The sequence below is a fragment of the Phyllopteryx taeniolatus genome, unplaced genomic scaffold (genome assembly GCF_024500385.1).
Source record: "Phyllopteryx taeniolatus isolate TA_2022b unplaced genomic scaffold, UOR_Ptae_1.2 contig_25, whole genome shotgun sequence".
NCBI classification, from domain to species: Eukaryota; Metazoa; Chordata; class Actinopteri; order Syngnathiformes; family Syngnathidae; genus Phyllopteryx; species Phyllopteryx taeniolatus.
The window spans coordinates 556,612-570,974 of NW_026903173.1; the positions used below are offsets into that span (position 1 = coordinate 556,612).

At 45.2% G+C, this 14,363-nt stretch overlaps 1 protein-coding gene across 4 annotated transcripts in view; it reads left to right on the forward strand.

Moving 5' to 3' along the window:
- The first annotated feature begins 2,291 nt into the window (after positions 1-2,291).
- gtf2h2 (general transcription factor IIH, polypeptide 2) overlaps positions 2,292-14,363 on the forward strand; it is a 38,331-nt gene continuing 26,259 nt past the window's right edge. Inside the window, exons 1-4 of one of the 4 annotated variants that reach the window (XM_061765067.1) lie at positions 2,597-2,946; positions 3,030-3,089; positions 7,095-7,167; positions 7,245-7,322. In XM_061765067.1, coding sequence (XP_061621051.1) covers positions 7,112-7,167; positions 7,245-7,322 — 134 coding nt within the window. In that variant the 5' untranslated portion in view covers positions 2,597-2,946; positions 3,030-3,089; positions 7,095-7,111. Of the gene's footprint in view, positions 2,544-2,596; positions 3,090-7,094; positions 7,168-7,244; positions 7,323-14,363 lie in introns of those variants that run through there. The other 3 variants (XM_061765070.1, XM_061765065.1, XM_061765066.1) reach the window with 3 other exon arrangements.

Consider the following 14,363-nt stretch of genomic DNA (forward strand, 5'->3'; position numbering starts at 1 on the left):
GCACTCCCTCTAAGGACTCCAAAAAGGGTGGGTACTCTGAACTGCTGTTTGGTGCATCGGCACAAACAACAGTCAGGACCCGTCCCCCCACCCAAAGGCGGAAGGAGGCTACCAGGACAGTCCTACAACATCCAGATCCTTGAGGAACTCCGGGCGAATCTCATCCACCCCCGGGGCCTTGCCACCGAGGAGCTTTTTAACCACCTCGGTGACCTCAACCCCAGAGATAGGAGAGCCCGCCTCAGAGAACCCAGACTCTGCTCCCTCATGGGAAGGCGTGTGGGTAGAATTGAGGAGGTCTTCGAAGTATTCTCCCTACCGGCTCACAACGTCCCGAGTCAAGGTCAGCGGCGCCCTATCCCCACTATACACAGTGTTGAGGGTGCACTGCTTCCCCCTTCTGAGACGCCGGATGGTGGACCAGAATTTCCTCGAAGCCGTCCGGAAGTCTTTCTCCATGGCCTTTCCAAACTCCTCCCATGCCCGAGTTTTTGCTTCAGTGACCACCAAAGCTGGATTCCGCTTGGCCAGCCGGTACCCATCAGCTGCCTCAGGAGTCCCACATGCCAAAAAGGCCCGATAGGACTCCTTCTTCAGCTTGACGGCATCCCTCAATGTTGGTGTCCACCAACGGGTTCGGGATTGCCGCCACGACAGGCACCAATCACCTTACGGCCACAGCTCCGGTCGGCCGCCTCAGCAATGGAGGCGCGGAACATGGTCCACTCAGACTCGATGTCCCCCACCTCCCCCGGAACATGAGCAAAGTTCTGTCGGAGGTGGGAGTTGAAACTCCTTCTGACAGGGGATTCCGCCAGACGTTCCCAGCAGACCCTCACAATACGTTTGGGCCTGCCACGTTGGACCGGCATCTTCCTCCATCATCGGAGCCAACTCACCACCAGGTGTTGATCAGTTGACAGCTCCGCACCTCTCTTTACCCGAGTGTCCAAGACATGCGGCCGCAAGTCCAATGACACGACCACAAAGTCGATCATCGAACTGCGACCTAGGGTGTCCTGATGCCAAGTGCACATGTGGACACCCTTATGCTTGAACATGGCGTTTGTAATGGACAATCCGCGACGAGCACAGAAGTCCAATAAGAGAACACTGCTCGGGTTCTGATTGGGGGGGGGGGGGGGGGGGGCGTTCCTCCAAATCACGCCCTTCCAGGTCTCACTGTCATTGCCCACGTGAGCATTGAAGTCCCCCAGCAGAACGATGGAGTCCCCAGCGGGAGCGCTCTCCAGCACCCCCTCCAAGGACTCCAAAAAGGGTGGGTACTCTGAACTGCTGTTTGGTGCATAGGCACAAACAACAGTCAGGACCCGTCCCCCCACCCGAAGGTAGAGGGAGGCTACCCTCTCGTCCACCGGGGTGATCCCCAACGTACAGGCGCCGAGCCGGGGAGCAATAAGTATATCCACACCTGCTCGGCACCTCTCACCGTGGGCAACTCCAGAGTGGAAGAGAGTCCAACCCCTCTTGAGAAGACTGGTACCAGAGCCCAAGCTGGGCGTGGAGGCAAGTCCGACTATATCTAGTCGGAACTTCTCGACCTCACACACCAGCTTGGGCTCCTTCCCTGCCAGAGAGGTGACATTCCACGTCCCTAGATCCAGCTTCTGTAGCCGGGGATCGGATCGTTAAGGTCCCTGCCTTCGGCCCCGGCCAGCTCGCACTGCACCCGACCCCTATGGGCCCTCCCACACGTGGTGAGCCCATGGGAAGTATTCAAAATCTGATTTTTTAATTCCCCGTGTCATTTTGTCTTGCCACTCAAGCACATGCTGGGGCAGAGAGAAGTCAGACATTTTGATAACTGCAAGAGTAAGCTTTTTCCTCATTTGTACCCTCAAGTCACATGATATTTTGATTGCATGTCATTATCAAACAACTTATAGTGTTAATATGTTTAAAGATTTTCCTCCAAAAAAACTTAATAATCATATAAAAATGTTGTACAGGAGTAGCTGGCTAAAAGGAAAATTTAAGCTAACTCTACCAGCATAGCACAGTTAGCTAAAAACTTTGAAATGTCATTACCTCACGTCATCACATAGTGCAGTGTGGTGGTGATGACAGAAACGAAAATCAAAAGTGGCCGAAATCAAATAAACACCCATATACATTTATTATTAAATTACATTTTTATGTGTTTATGCTTGTTTTCATCTGCTTGACCGACTCAACGTTAGCTTGATGAAACGGCTGCTCGTGAAAGCTATCCCCGTGTGGACGTCAGGACTTGCGGTTAAAATCACTCGTGTGGCACGTTCACTGCGTAGTACGTCGTTCCTTGAAGTCCCGCCCCCGCCTGCACGTTGGCCGCTCATTGGTCATTCGCCGAAGATTCAGAAGTGAGTGACAGAACGCTTCAACAGTTTCCGTTTCCGCTCCCAGCCGACTCGCTTGCCTCACGGCGGTAACCAAGCTAAGAACGAATCATTTCATGAACTGATTCGGTTCAGTTCGCTCACGAAACGGATTCGTTCTTCTGAACGAAACAACACTTGGTCAAAGTCGTCAGCGGATTCCACGTAAGTGGGCGGCATGAAAACTGAAAGAACAAGGACCCCGGCAAACTGTGCTGCATACAACACCGTATAATTACAAGCGACCTTGCCACGGTGCGCTGGCCAATCTCGTGGTCGTGTGTGTGTGCGCGCGTACATTGGAATGGAATCTTATTTCGCAGTTCACGTTTCGACACGGATTATAAAAGTGAAACTCAAGTTGTTGAATGGTGTGAATGACACTCAAGAAATTGTTATTGGATTGTAGGTACATTCAATGTTCCCCCCCGTCACCCGAAGGAATGAACCATAATAGATTGGGAAACATATTTATGTTCGAAGACCCCTCAATTTAAGGGTTAATACCAACGATAGCTAAACAAAGGACTCTAAAGACGTGGACTTATATTTGACTTGGCACGATAATGATAAACACTCAAAGCAATATTCGAAATGAATAGTTCGCTGTGCTGTCATGTTTTTTTTGTTTTTTTTGTTTGGTTTTGAACAGATTCGTTGTCTGAGACACGAAAGTGTGACAGCGAGCAGACTGCGCACTCATGAACTTTGGTGAGGAGGCTTGTCATTGGCAAGTGTTTGTTTCTGTGTCTCTTCGTGTCTCACTTAAGTCATAATTTCCAAAGTCAGGCGAATGTATTTGTTCGTTTCATACATATTTAGTTTGGCTGATCGGATAAAAATATGGAGTAAAATAAAATAAGCGCGGTGTGATTTTTCTCCAAATGAAAGCCAGTCGTAGCTTAAAATGTCTCCAAACTGTACTACCAATCTAAAACGGATCTCTTTAATAAAGGAAGTCCAACGTCGTTATTTATGTGTTGCATATTGAAATAGTAAGAAATTGTGATGGAAACCGCTGGAAATCTGACACTATTTATGGCCAAATATTTGTTTACAAAGAATGATGATATATTTTTTTCAAACAATGTGAGTGTGAATGGTTGTTTGTTTGTATGTGCCCTGCGATTGGCTGGCAACCAGTTCAGGGTGTCCTGCCCGATGATAGCTGGGATAGGCTCCAGCACGCCCGCGACCCTAATGAGGAGAAGCAGCTCAGAAAATGGATGGATGGATGGATGGATGGAGTTTATTATCTCAGGCTGACACGCCACTAGGAATTTGTAAATTTGACTCCGTCAGTGCCTCACCAGCCATGAACCTCTTCGCACACCACTGAAGAAGGCCTTGTCCATTGGATTTAATCTCTTTGTCAATAATGACCACGCTCCCTGAGAAGTTCACTTACTTTATCCTCCGTGTCCTGTGAATGTTTACACTAGTGCTGCATGATAGATTCTGTGCGCAATAGACACGTCGCAGGGTTCGCTGCGATGTTGGTTAAAACACTGTACGATCACACTGTGATCATGTGGAATTTATTTAGTTTTTTAATTTAAGAGTAGATAAGATAAAATATTTTGTAAATATACTCAGCCAGAGCTGCTGGGAATGCAGAGTTACAATGTCATTTCACCATCGTTCCTGTCATACTGTGTTGTGTATTTTTGTTTGGACATTAAGGACTACAGTCCTGATTTAGTTTTAATTCCTCATGACAAAAAAACAAAAAACAAACAAAAAAAACCCCACACAATTCAAGCAAAGCAATGCATTTTTCCTCATGTTTTTAAGGTTGTAGGGTGAAAGCTGCAGCTGGCTACTCGTCTGGACTAAATGGGTGGCAACAATGGGGATATGAAATGCCAGTATTTTGAGGGAAATAGCCCATCAGTAGCATACTGTACAATATTGGGGGGGAAAAAAACTATGAACTTATCAATTTTTGGACCACTGAACTTAGTGTAATATTTTGAATATGAACTATGAGTTGAACTCATTCATTTTTGGAATGGTGAACTGAACTGTTTGTTTATTCTTGTGATTTAGATAAAGCTTAGACAACATTTTTTCTGGCCTGGCAGCGCCTCGCATGGCAGCAGTCGCCCATTGGTTTATGAACGTGTGTGTGAATGTGAGGCTTTGTAAAGCGCTTTGGGCACTGTGATGATGTAGATAAAGCGCTACATACGTGCAGTCCAGTTACCATTTATTTTTCATAAGATATCAAATAAACTACATTTTTTTTAATGCATCTCAAGATTCAAATTAACCTTGCTGGTTGCATTCCTTAACCGAAGAGCATTGACGTCTGTATTATTGGGACACTTTTATTTTGAAGGTGGCTTTCGCTGCGAGTTGGCGACTTATTACCGTAATGTCTAGTATAAACAAAATTTGGGGCGGCTGGCTTGATTGCTACTTTATGAGTGGAGGCTGGCTTGACCGCAGTCATTTTCGGGGGTCCTTAGCCAAACCGATGTTGTTTTGCACAATGCACATACCGGCGCTATATACCTACTGGGGGCGTGCCTTTAGCGTCCTCTGTCACGCACACCTTTCCCCCTTTAACGGCCACATGCTGTCCTCAGCCACGTCCGCTTTTCCTCTGTATAAGCAGCGTGTCTGTCGGCAGGAAATGCTCCCAGTTAGTCAAGCGGCGCGCTCATGATACAACAACATTTATAGCTTTTGGAACTCTGTGCACACATAAGGCCCGCCGCATTATAAGGTGCCCCGTCCATTTTGGAGAAAATTTAAGACTTTTAAGTGTGCCTGATGGTCGTGAAAATACGGTAGTTCATTTTTGGACCGGTGAACTTAGTTCCAAATTTGGAATTATGATCTATGAACTGTACTGGTTCATTTTTGGAACGATGAACTGAACTTTGAAGTAATTTGTGTAGAAAATGAACTTTCCCAACACTGTCACTTCATATCACAATATACAGTGGGTACGGAAAGTATTCAGATCCCCTTAAATTTTTCACTATTTGTTATATTGCAGCCATTTGCTAAAATAATAAAATTTTTTCCCTCAATGTACAGACAGCACCCCATATTGACAGAAAAAAACCCAGAATTGTTGAAATTTTTGCAGATTTAATATAAAGGAAAAACTGAAATATCACACAGCCATAAGTATTCAGACTCTTTGCTCAGTATTTAGTAGAAGCACCCTTTTGAGCTAATACAGCCATAAGTCTTTTTGGGATGGATGCACCAAGTTTTTCACACCTGGATTTGGGCATCCTCTGCCATTCCTCCTTGCAGATCCTCACCAGTTCTGTCAGGTCGGATGGTGAACGTTGGTGGACAGCCATTTTCAGGTCTCTCCAGAGATGCTCAATTGGGTTTTAAGTCAGGGCTCTGGCTGGGCCCTTCAAGAACAGTCACTGACTTGTTCTGAAGCCACTTCGTTATTTTAGCTGCGTGCTTAGGGTCATTGTCTTGTTGGAGGATGAACCTTCGGCCCAGTCTGAGGTCCTGAGCACTCGGGAGAAGGTTTTCGTCCAGGATATCCCTGTACTTGGCCGCATTCATCTTTCCTTCGATTGCAACCAGTCGTCCTGTCCCTGCAGCTGAAAAACACCCCCGCAGCATGATGCTGCCACCACCATGCTTCACTGTTGGGACTGTATTGGACAGGTGATGAGCAGTGCCTGGTTTTCTCCACACATACCGCTTAGAATTAAGGCCAAAAGTTCTATTTTGGTCTTATCAGACCAGAGAATCTTATTTCTCACCATCTTTGAGTCCTTCAGTTGTTTCTTTAGCAAACTCCATGCGGGGTTTCATGTGTCTTGCACTGAGGAGAGGCTTCCGTCGGGGCCACTCTGCCATAAAGCCCCGACTGGTAGAGGGCTGCAGTGATGGTTGACTTTCGAGAACTTTCTCCCATCTCCTGAGTGCATCTCTGGAGCTCAGCCACAATGATTATTTGAGTTCTTCTTTACCTCTTTCACCAAGGCTCTTCTCCCCCGATTGCTCAGTTTGGCCGGACGGCCAGCTCTAGGAAGGGTTCCGGTTGTCCCCAGCGTCTTACAATTTAAGGATTATGAAGGCCACTGTGCTCTTAGGAACCTTAAGTGCAGCAGAAAAGTTTTTGTAACCTTGGCCAGATCTGTGCCTTTCCACAATTCTGTCACTGAGCTCTTCAGGCAGTTCCTTTGCCCTCATGATTCTCATTTGCTGTGAGCTGTAAGGTCTTACAGAGACAGGTGTGTGGCTTTCCTCATCAGGTCCAATCAGTATAATCAAACACAGCTGGACTCCAATGAAGGTGTAGAACCATCCCAAGGATGATCAGAAGAAATGAACACCAACCAAATGGCTGCAATATAACGAGTGAAAAATTTAAGGGGGTCTCAATACTTTCCGTATCCACTGTATATCGCAGGTTTTAAAAAAAAAACAAATCGTGATTTCATTTTTTCCCCAATATCGCGCAGCCCTAGTTCACATACATTTTCCTTTTGCTGTGGCTAACAAGACTTATGTCTACCCTGGGTCTTCTGTCTTGCCACCCCCACTTAAAGTAACTTGGACTTTTTTAGGTTATAGACTCAATTAGGTATAGTATTGTACTGTTATTAGTCAAGATTATTGTATTGTACTTTATAAACAACAAAAGTCTCTTACATTTCGGACTTATTGCAAGTAAACAATATTTTAGAAAATTACCAGTTTGACGATTGCAACTGCTTTGTTTTTTAGTCTGAATATCAGTCATAATGGATGACGAACCAGAGAGAACTAAACGCTGGGAAGGTGGTTATGAGAGGACATGGTAAGACTTACACCTGAAGACAAATGTTAAATAAGTTGGTTTGTTTGTTCACATTTTTGCTTTGTTTTTTTTAACAGGGAAATTTTGAAGGAGGATGAATCTGGATCACTTAAAGCCACAGTTGAGGAGATCCTGTTCCAGTCCAAAAGGGCCAGGTACACTCCATTGATATGTCTAGACATGGTGACAAACCACAAGAAATCTGTGCTTGCAAGGCACGCAACAAGGGTTACTCCACAGAATATCTGAGTCATGTTTTATTTGGAGATTAAATACTCATTCAAAATGAAACAAGTAATGGGGAAACACTTCACAAACTGAACATTTTTTGTGGATGTTCTGTCTGTATGTATGTTAAAATTTACCATTGTGGTATCAAGCAAACAGCATGTGTATTTAAGAAAGTTTTAATCCTAATAATAGCTTTTTTCCCCCCCCCCAAGACACTCAAATGCATTGGGAACACTGTACATTTTATTTCAAATCAAAACATGCAGAAAAAAATTATCGTTTGTTATTTATCAAAAGGGGGGAAAGGAATGGCGGCACACCCGTCTCACAGTTCAGAGGACCCGGGTTCAAATCCGGCCTCACCTGTGTGGCGTTTGCATGTTCTCCCCGTACCTGTGTGGGTTTTCTCCAGGTACTCCGGTTTCCTCTAGGATTTACACGATCAGGATTTTTGGGACCAATCAGCGAGTTTAAAAAAACGATAACCGATCACCGATCCGATCACATGATGGAGGAATGTGTCTATTTAAATTACCTGTTCATTTACTGTATATACTTGTGTACGTAATTGCTCAAAAAATTACGAGACATTGTTACAATGAATAATGTATCTTTGTTCCTCTATTTATGCCAGTGAGGCATAGTGACAGACAGAACAAATGATAAATCGTCTTCTATTAGATTGCAGGAAGTACATACAGTAATTAATGTATCCACTTTTTGTGACATTTTTGTTTGTTGGTGCGCTGTGAGATTTTTCAATTGTAAAATATATTCTTTGGCTCCATAAAGGTTGGAAATCACTGCTGTAGTCAGATCGTGTATTCTAATCACTCAGGTCAAACCAACATTACATGACAGAAATAACGGGTGCTAACTTACTGTAGTTAAATTACTTTATTTTTAATTATATGACTTCACCCACACCGAAACTTTAGAGCATGATTCGACAGAACGGCGGCATGTTTACGTCCAACCGTTCGTGCTACTGCTAGCTTGCTAGGCTACATAACATGTTATTATCTGCTTGTGAGCCTTATCCTATTCAAAGTATGTGGACATACCGCAAGCAAGCCTTAAACGAACGTTCTTGTTTGTTTGTTCAAACACATAGCACGAGCCATTATTGTTGTCGTCGCCATGGTAACGAGTGTATCCGGTCGCGTTTGCGTTGACACGATGAAGCCCTGTGATCAGAAAAAACGGGATGCGGTCGTATCGGAATACAAGATTTTATTGCAGTAGTCTGACAGTGCAATTGTGAAAGAGCAAATTTGTCTTGTAGTCTCATCCGGGAATTACATGTTGTCTATCTCAGACGTGTTGTCTGTTCCACACAGCCGACATGTTGTTTTTGTGTGTTTTAAAAAAAAAAAAAAAAAACACTTTATTGGCCGTCAGATATTTCCAATACTACGTCAAAAGACATGCGACAAGGCTCAAAATAAACTAGCTTTTGGATTCAAATATACTGTGCATGCGGCGACGCAGAATAAATGTCTTTCGCGGAGCCGATCAATGACATCATTGATCGGATTGGCGAATTATGACATTGATTGGCTGGCGAACAGTTCAGGGTGTACCCCGCCTCCTGCCCGCAGTTAGCTGGGATAGGCTCCAGCACGCCCATGACCCTAGTGAGAATAAGCGGTGTAGAAAATGGATGGATAGAAAAATGAATATTCGGGTGTTTTAAGTTAATAGAAGTGTCTGCATTTTTATTATTTTTTTTTAATATACCCGCGGACCTCTTCTGGAATGTTCCATCACATTCCTCTTCGCTATCAGCTGGTAGCCAGCTGCTCCTCTGCAGAGGTCGGTAGGAATATGCTGCATTTACTCAAGTAGCATTTTGGATAAATTGCACTTGTCAGAGTAGTTTTAATGCAGCATGTTTTTTTACTTTTACTCGAGTATTTATGTTAAGAAGAAACAGTACTTTTACTTCGTTCCAGTTATCGACATGCTGCTCGCTACTTTTATTTATAAATCATTGCTTATTTATAATTTTTTTCGTGTACGATCTGTTTCGACTACGACCTACGCATTAGTTCCTGTTTGCATCGTTGCTTCTCACGTACCCGCTAGCAACCTTTAACTCGAGTTCACCAATCAAATGACATGACAGTCACATGATCGTGAACATCATCTTCCATTGGGCTTCACGGGCATAGGTATAAATACTAAACACTAAATACGCCAGCCCGGCTCATCGACGTTATTGCGTGGCGGCCATGTTTGGAAGGTCGTCGTTCCCAATGAAGGCAATGGCGCGTGACTGTGTTTAGATTTTTTATAACAAAAACAACAGCTTTCATGCATTGTATTATTTGCCTGGCACTGTCTGCCCAAACATGGATATTACAGCCCACTTCTTAGTTGACAAAACATCTTGGGGTTTGTTTCAGATGTTTTTGTGCATATTAGGCCACATTAGTCCTATTTTATGGTGATAAGTAACTGTAAAACTAGACTTTATGCCGATCTGATCGGTATCGGCCGATAATTAGCATTTCATGCTGATTGGCTTTCATGTCATAAGTCGCCGATCCAATGAATGACGTCATCGATCGGCTCCGCACAATACGTTTAATTCTGCGTCTTTGTCGCGCACAAATCCAAAAGCTAGTTTATTTTTAGCCTTGTCACGTGTCTTGTTACGCAGTACTGTAACTATATGACAGCCAATGAAGTTTTTTTCAATCTTGTCGGTGAAAAAACACGTCGTCGGTGTGGGACTACTACTTTGCGGTGTCTCAGACAAACAACACATAAGTTATTTGCAGTCTGTGCACAACTGAAGTACATCGTGGGGAACGTCATCTAAATGCTTCAACACAACAAATTTGATCGAGCGCCTGACGAATGTACACGAGGAGCATGCCGCGTTCAAACAACGCAGCGTGGGGGGAAAAAAACATATAACACAAAAAAGTCAAATGGACTCGAACTCTGGACAACACCCGTCCCTATAGCCGGGACAGTGAGAAAGTTAGAGTAAGCATGTCATTAACAGTATTTATGAAAGTAATTGAATTGCAATAAAATAATTTAATTACAGTACATTAGCATCCATTATTTCTGTCATGTAATGTTGATTTGGCCTAAACTTATGTCAGTGGCCAATCCTAGAGATCATTGATGTTTTAACCTTTGTCTAAAATGCAAGAGAATAATTTGAGCTGGCACGACGGGCTCCAGCACGCCTGCAACCCTTGTGAGGATAAGCTGTACAGAAAATGGATGGATGGATGGATGGATGTTGACGAGTATATACAACCCCAATTCCAATGAAGTTGGGATGTTCCGTTAAACATAAATAAAAACAGAATACAATGATTGGCAAATTATGTTCAACATATATTTAATTGAATACACTAGTATTACACACAGTCCACAACACACATGTAGACTGGTGGGGCGAACTCCCATGCACCCTTGAGGACTCTGCCGAGGGTGTAGAGCTGGTCCACTTTTCCACGGCCAGGACGAAAACTTCACTGCGCCTCCTGAATCCGAGATTCGACTTCCCAACTGACCCTCCTCTCCAGCACCCCTGAATAGACCTTACTAGGGAGGCTGAGGAGTGTGATTCCCCCTGTAGTTGGAACACACCCTCCAGTCCCCCTTCTTAAAAAGGGGAACTACCACCCCAGTCTGCCAATCCAGAGGCACTGTCCCCGATGTCCACGTGGTGTTGCAGAGGCGTGTCAACCAGGACAGCCCCACAACATCCAGAGCCTTTAGGATTTCCGGGTGAAACTCATCCACCCCTGGGGCCTTGCCACCGAGGAGTTTTTTAACCACCTCGGTGACCTCAACCCCAGAGATAGGAGACCCCGCCTCAGAGATCCCAGACTCCGCTTCCTCATCGGAAGGCGTATCGGTGGAATAGAGGAAGTCTTTGAAGTATTCTCCCCACGACTCACAACGTCTCGAGTTGAAGTCAGCAGCTCCCCATCCCCACTATACACAGTGTTGATGGTGCACTGCTTCCCCCTCCTGAGACGCCGGATGGAAGACCAGAAGTTCCTCGAAGCCGTCCAGAAGTCTTGCTTCATGGCTTCACCAAACTCCTCCCATGCCCGAGTTTTTGCCTCAGCAACCACCAAAGCTGCATTTCGCTTGGCCAGCCGGTCAGGAGTCCCACAAGCCAAAAAGGCCCAATAGGACTCCTTCTACAGCTTGACGGCATCCCTCACCGCTGGTGTCCACCAACGGGTTTGGGGTTTGCCGCCACGACAGGCACCAACCACCTTAGGGCCAGAGCTCCGGTCGGCCACCTGAGCAATGGAGGCGCGGAACATGGTCCACTCGGACTCAATGTCCCCCGCCTCCTCCGGGACGTGGGTGAAGTTCTGCCAGAGGTTGCAATTGAAACTCCTTTTGACAGAGGATTCTGCGAGATGTTCTCAGCAGACCCTCACAATATGTTTGGGCCTGCCAGGTCGGACCGGCATTTTCCCCCACCATCGGAGCAAACATACCACCAGGTGGTGATCAGTTTACAGCTCCATCCCTTTCTTCACCCGAGTGTCCAAGACATGCAGCTGCAAGTCTGATGACACAACCACAAAGTCATCATCGAACTGCGGCCGAGGGTGTCCTGGTGCCAAGTGGACTTATGGACACCCTTATTTTAAAACATGGTGTTCGTGATGAACAATCTGGGACGAGCACAGACGTCCAATAATAGAACACCGCTCTGGTTCTGTTCGGGGGGGGGGGGGGGGCTTTCCTCCCATTCACGCCCTTCCAGGTCTCACTGTCATTGCCTACGTGAGCATTGAAGTTCCCCAGCGGGAGCACTCTCTAGCACACACTCCAAGGATACCAAAAAGGCTGGGTACTCTAAACTGCTGTTTGGTGCAGAGGCACAAAGAATAGTTAGGACCTGTCCCCCCCACCCGAAGGCCGATGGAGGCTACCCTCTCGTCCACCAGGGTGAAGCTCAATGTACAGGTGCCGAGCCGGGGGGTGGGGGTGCAATAACTATACCTACACCTGCTCTCACAGTGGGCACAGTGGAAGAGAGTCCAACCCTTCTCGAGAGGACTTGTACTAGAGACCAAGCTGTGTGTGAAGGCGAGCCTGACGATATCTAGTCTCAACCTCACAGACCACCTTGGGCTACTTCCCTACCAGAGAGGTGATGTTCCACGTCCCTAGAGACAGCTTTTGTAACCGGGGTGCAGTCCCGGGAACCAGGTGCTCGCCTTCGATCCCCACCTCCAGGCCTGGCTCCAGAGGGTAAACGTTTTCCAATGTTTTTATACATCATAGGAGTCTTCTGAGCCTTGCTTTGTCTGGTCCCTCATCTAGGACCTCTTTGCCATGGGTGACCCTGCCAGGGGCATAAAGCCCCAGACAACTTAGCTCCTAGGATCATTGGGACACACAAACTCCTCCACTACGATAAGGTGACTGCTCAAGGAGGGGGACTGTGAACCCTTAAAAATATATGATCGCCTTATTTCATTACATACTCGGGCTGTCACTATTGAATCTTTTTAGATGGACTATTCCATCGAGTAACCCCCCCCACCAAAAAAAATAAATAAATAAAAATTTGTTTTATTTCATTCTCATTTATCTATCCTTTTACTGCATACGTTGGTACTGAGTGTATGAATGTGGTGTGCAGAATCTGAATGAATGATACTGTATAGGCTACTGTATATCATTGTAGGTAAAGGGTACGAGCAGGAGAAGCTTGGCCTTAATGCTTTTGTTTCCTTAAAATAAGTATTTTTTTACACACTTTCACATAATGCCGCTTAAGACAAGTCTCCCACTATATCTCTGTTTAGCCATGCCCATGTGTCGAAAAAAGACATCAGGTTCGTCATGATGAGACAATCTCTGAAGTACAGACAGCGTCACTGACTGCAGACAATCAAAATACAGTGCGTTCTAACTTGCGATGGTTGGGTTACATTACATTATACAACCCCATTTCCAATGAAGTTGGGATGTTGTGTGAAACAAATAAAAACAGAATACAATGATTTGCAAATCATGTTCAACCTATATTTAATTGAATACACTACAAAGACAAGATATTTAATGTTCAAACTGATCAGCTTTATTGTTTTTAGCAAATAATCATTAACTTAGAATTTTATGGCTGCAACACGTTCCAAAAAAGCTGGGACAGGGTCATGTTTACCACTGTGTTACATCACCTTTTCTTTTAACAACATTCAATAAACGTTTGGGAACTGAGGACACTAATTGTTGAAGCTTTGTGGGTGAAATTCTTTCCCATTCTTTTGATGTACAGCTTCAGCTGTTCACCACTCCGGGGTCTGCGTTGTCGTATTTTACGCTTCATAATGCGCCACACAGACAGGTTTGGACTGCAGGCAGGCCAGTCTAGTACCCGCACTCTTTTACTACAAAGCCACGCTGTTGTAACACGTTCAGAATGTGGTTTGACATTGTCTTGCTGAAATAAGCAGGGGCGTCCATGAAAAAGACGTTGCTTGGATGGCAGCATATGTTTCTCCAAAACCTGTATGTACCTTTCAGCATTAATGGTGCCTTCACAGATGTGTAAGTTACCCACGCCATTGGCACTAACACAGCCCCATACCATCACAGATGCTGGCTTTTGAACTTTGCGTCCATAACAGTCCGGATGGATCTTTTCCTCTTTGGCCCGGAGGACACGACGTCCACAATTTCCAAAAACAATTTGAAATGTGGACTCGTCGGACCACAGAACACTTTTCCACTTTGCGTCAGTCCATCCTAGATGAGCTCGGACCCAGAGAAGCCGGTGGCGTTTCTGGGTGTTGTTGATAAATGGCTTTTGCTTTGCATAGTAGAGTTTCAAGTTGCACTTACGGATGTAGCGCCGAACAGTATTTACTGACATTGGTTTTCTGAAGTGTTCCTGAGCCCATGTGGTGATATCCTTTACACATTGATGTCGGTTTTTGATGCATAGCCGCCTGAGGGAT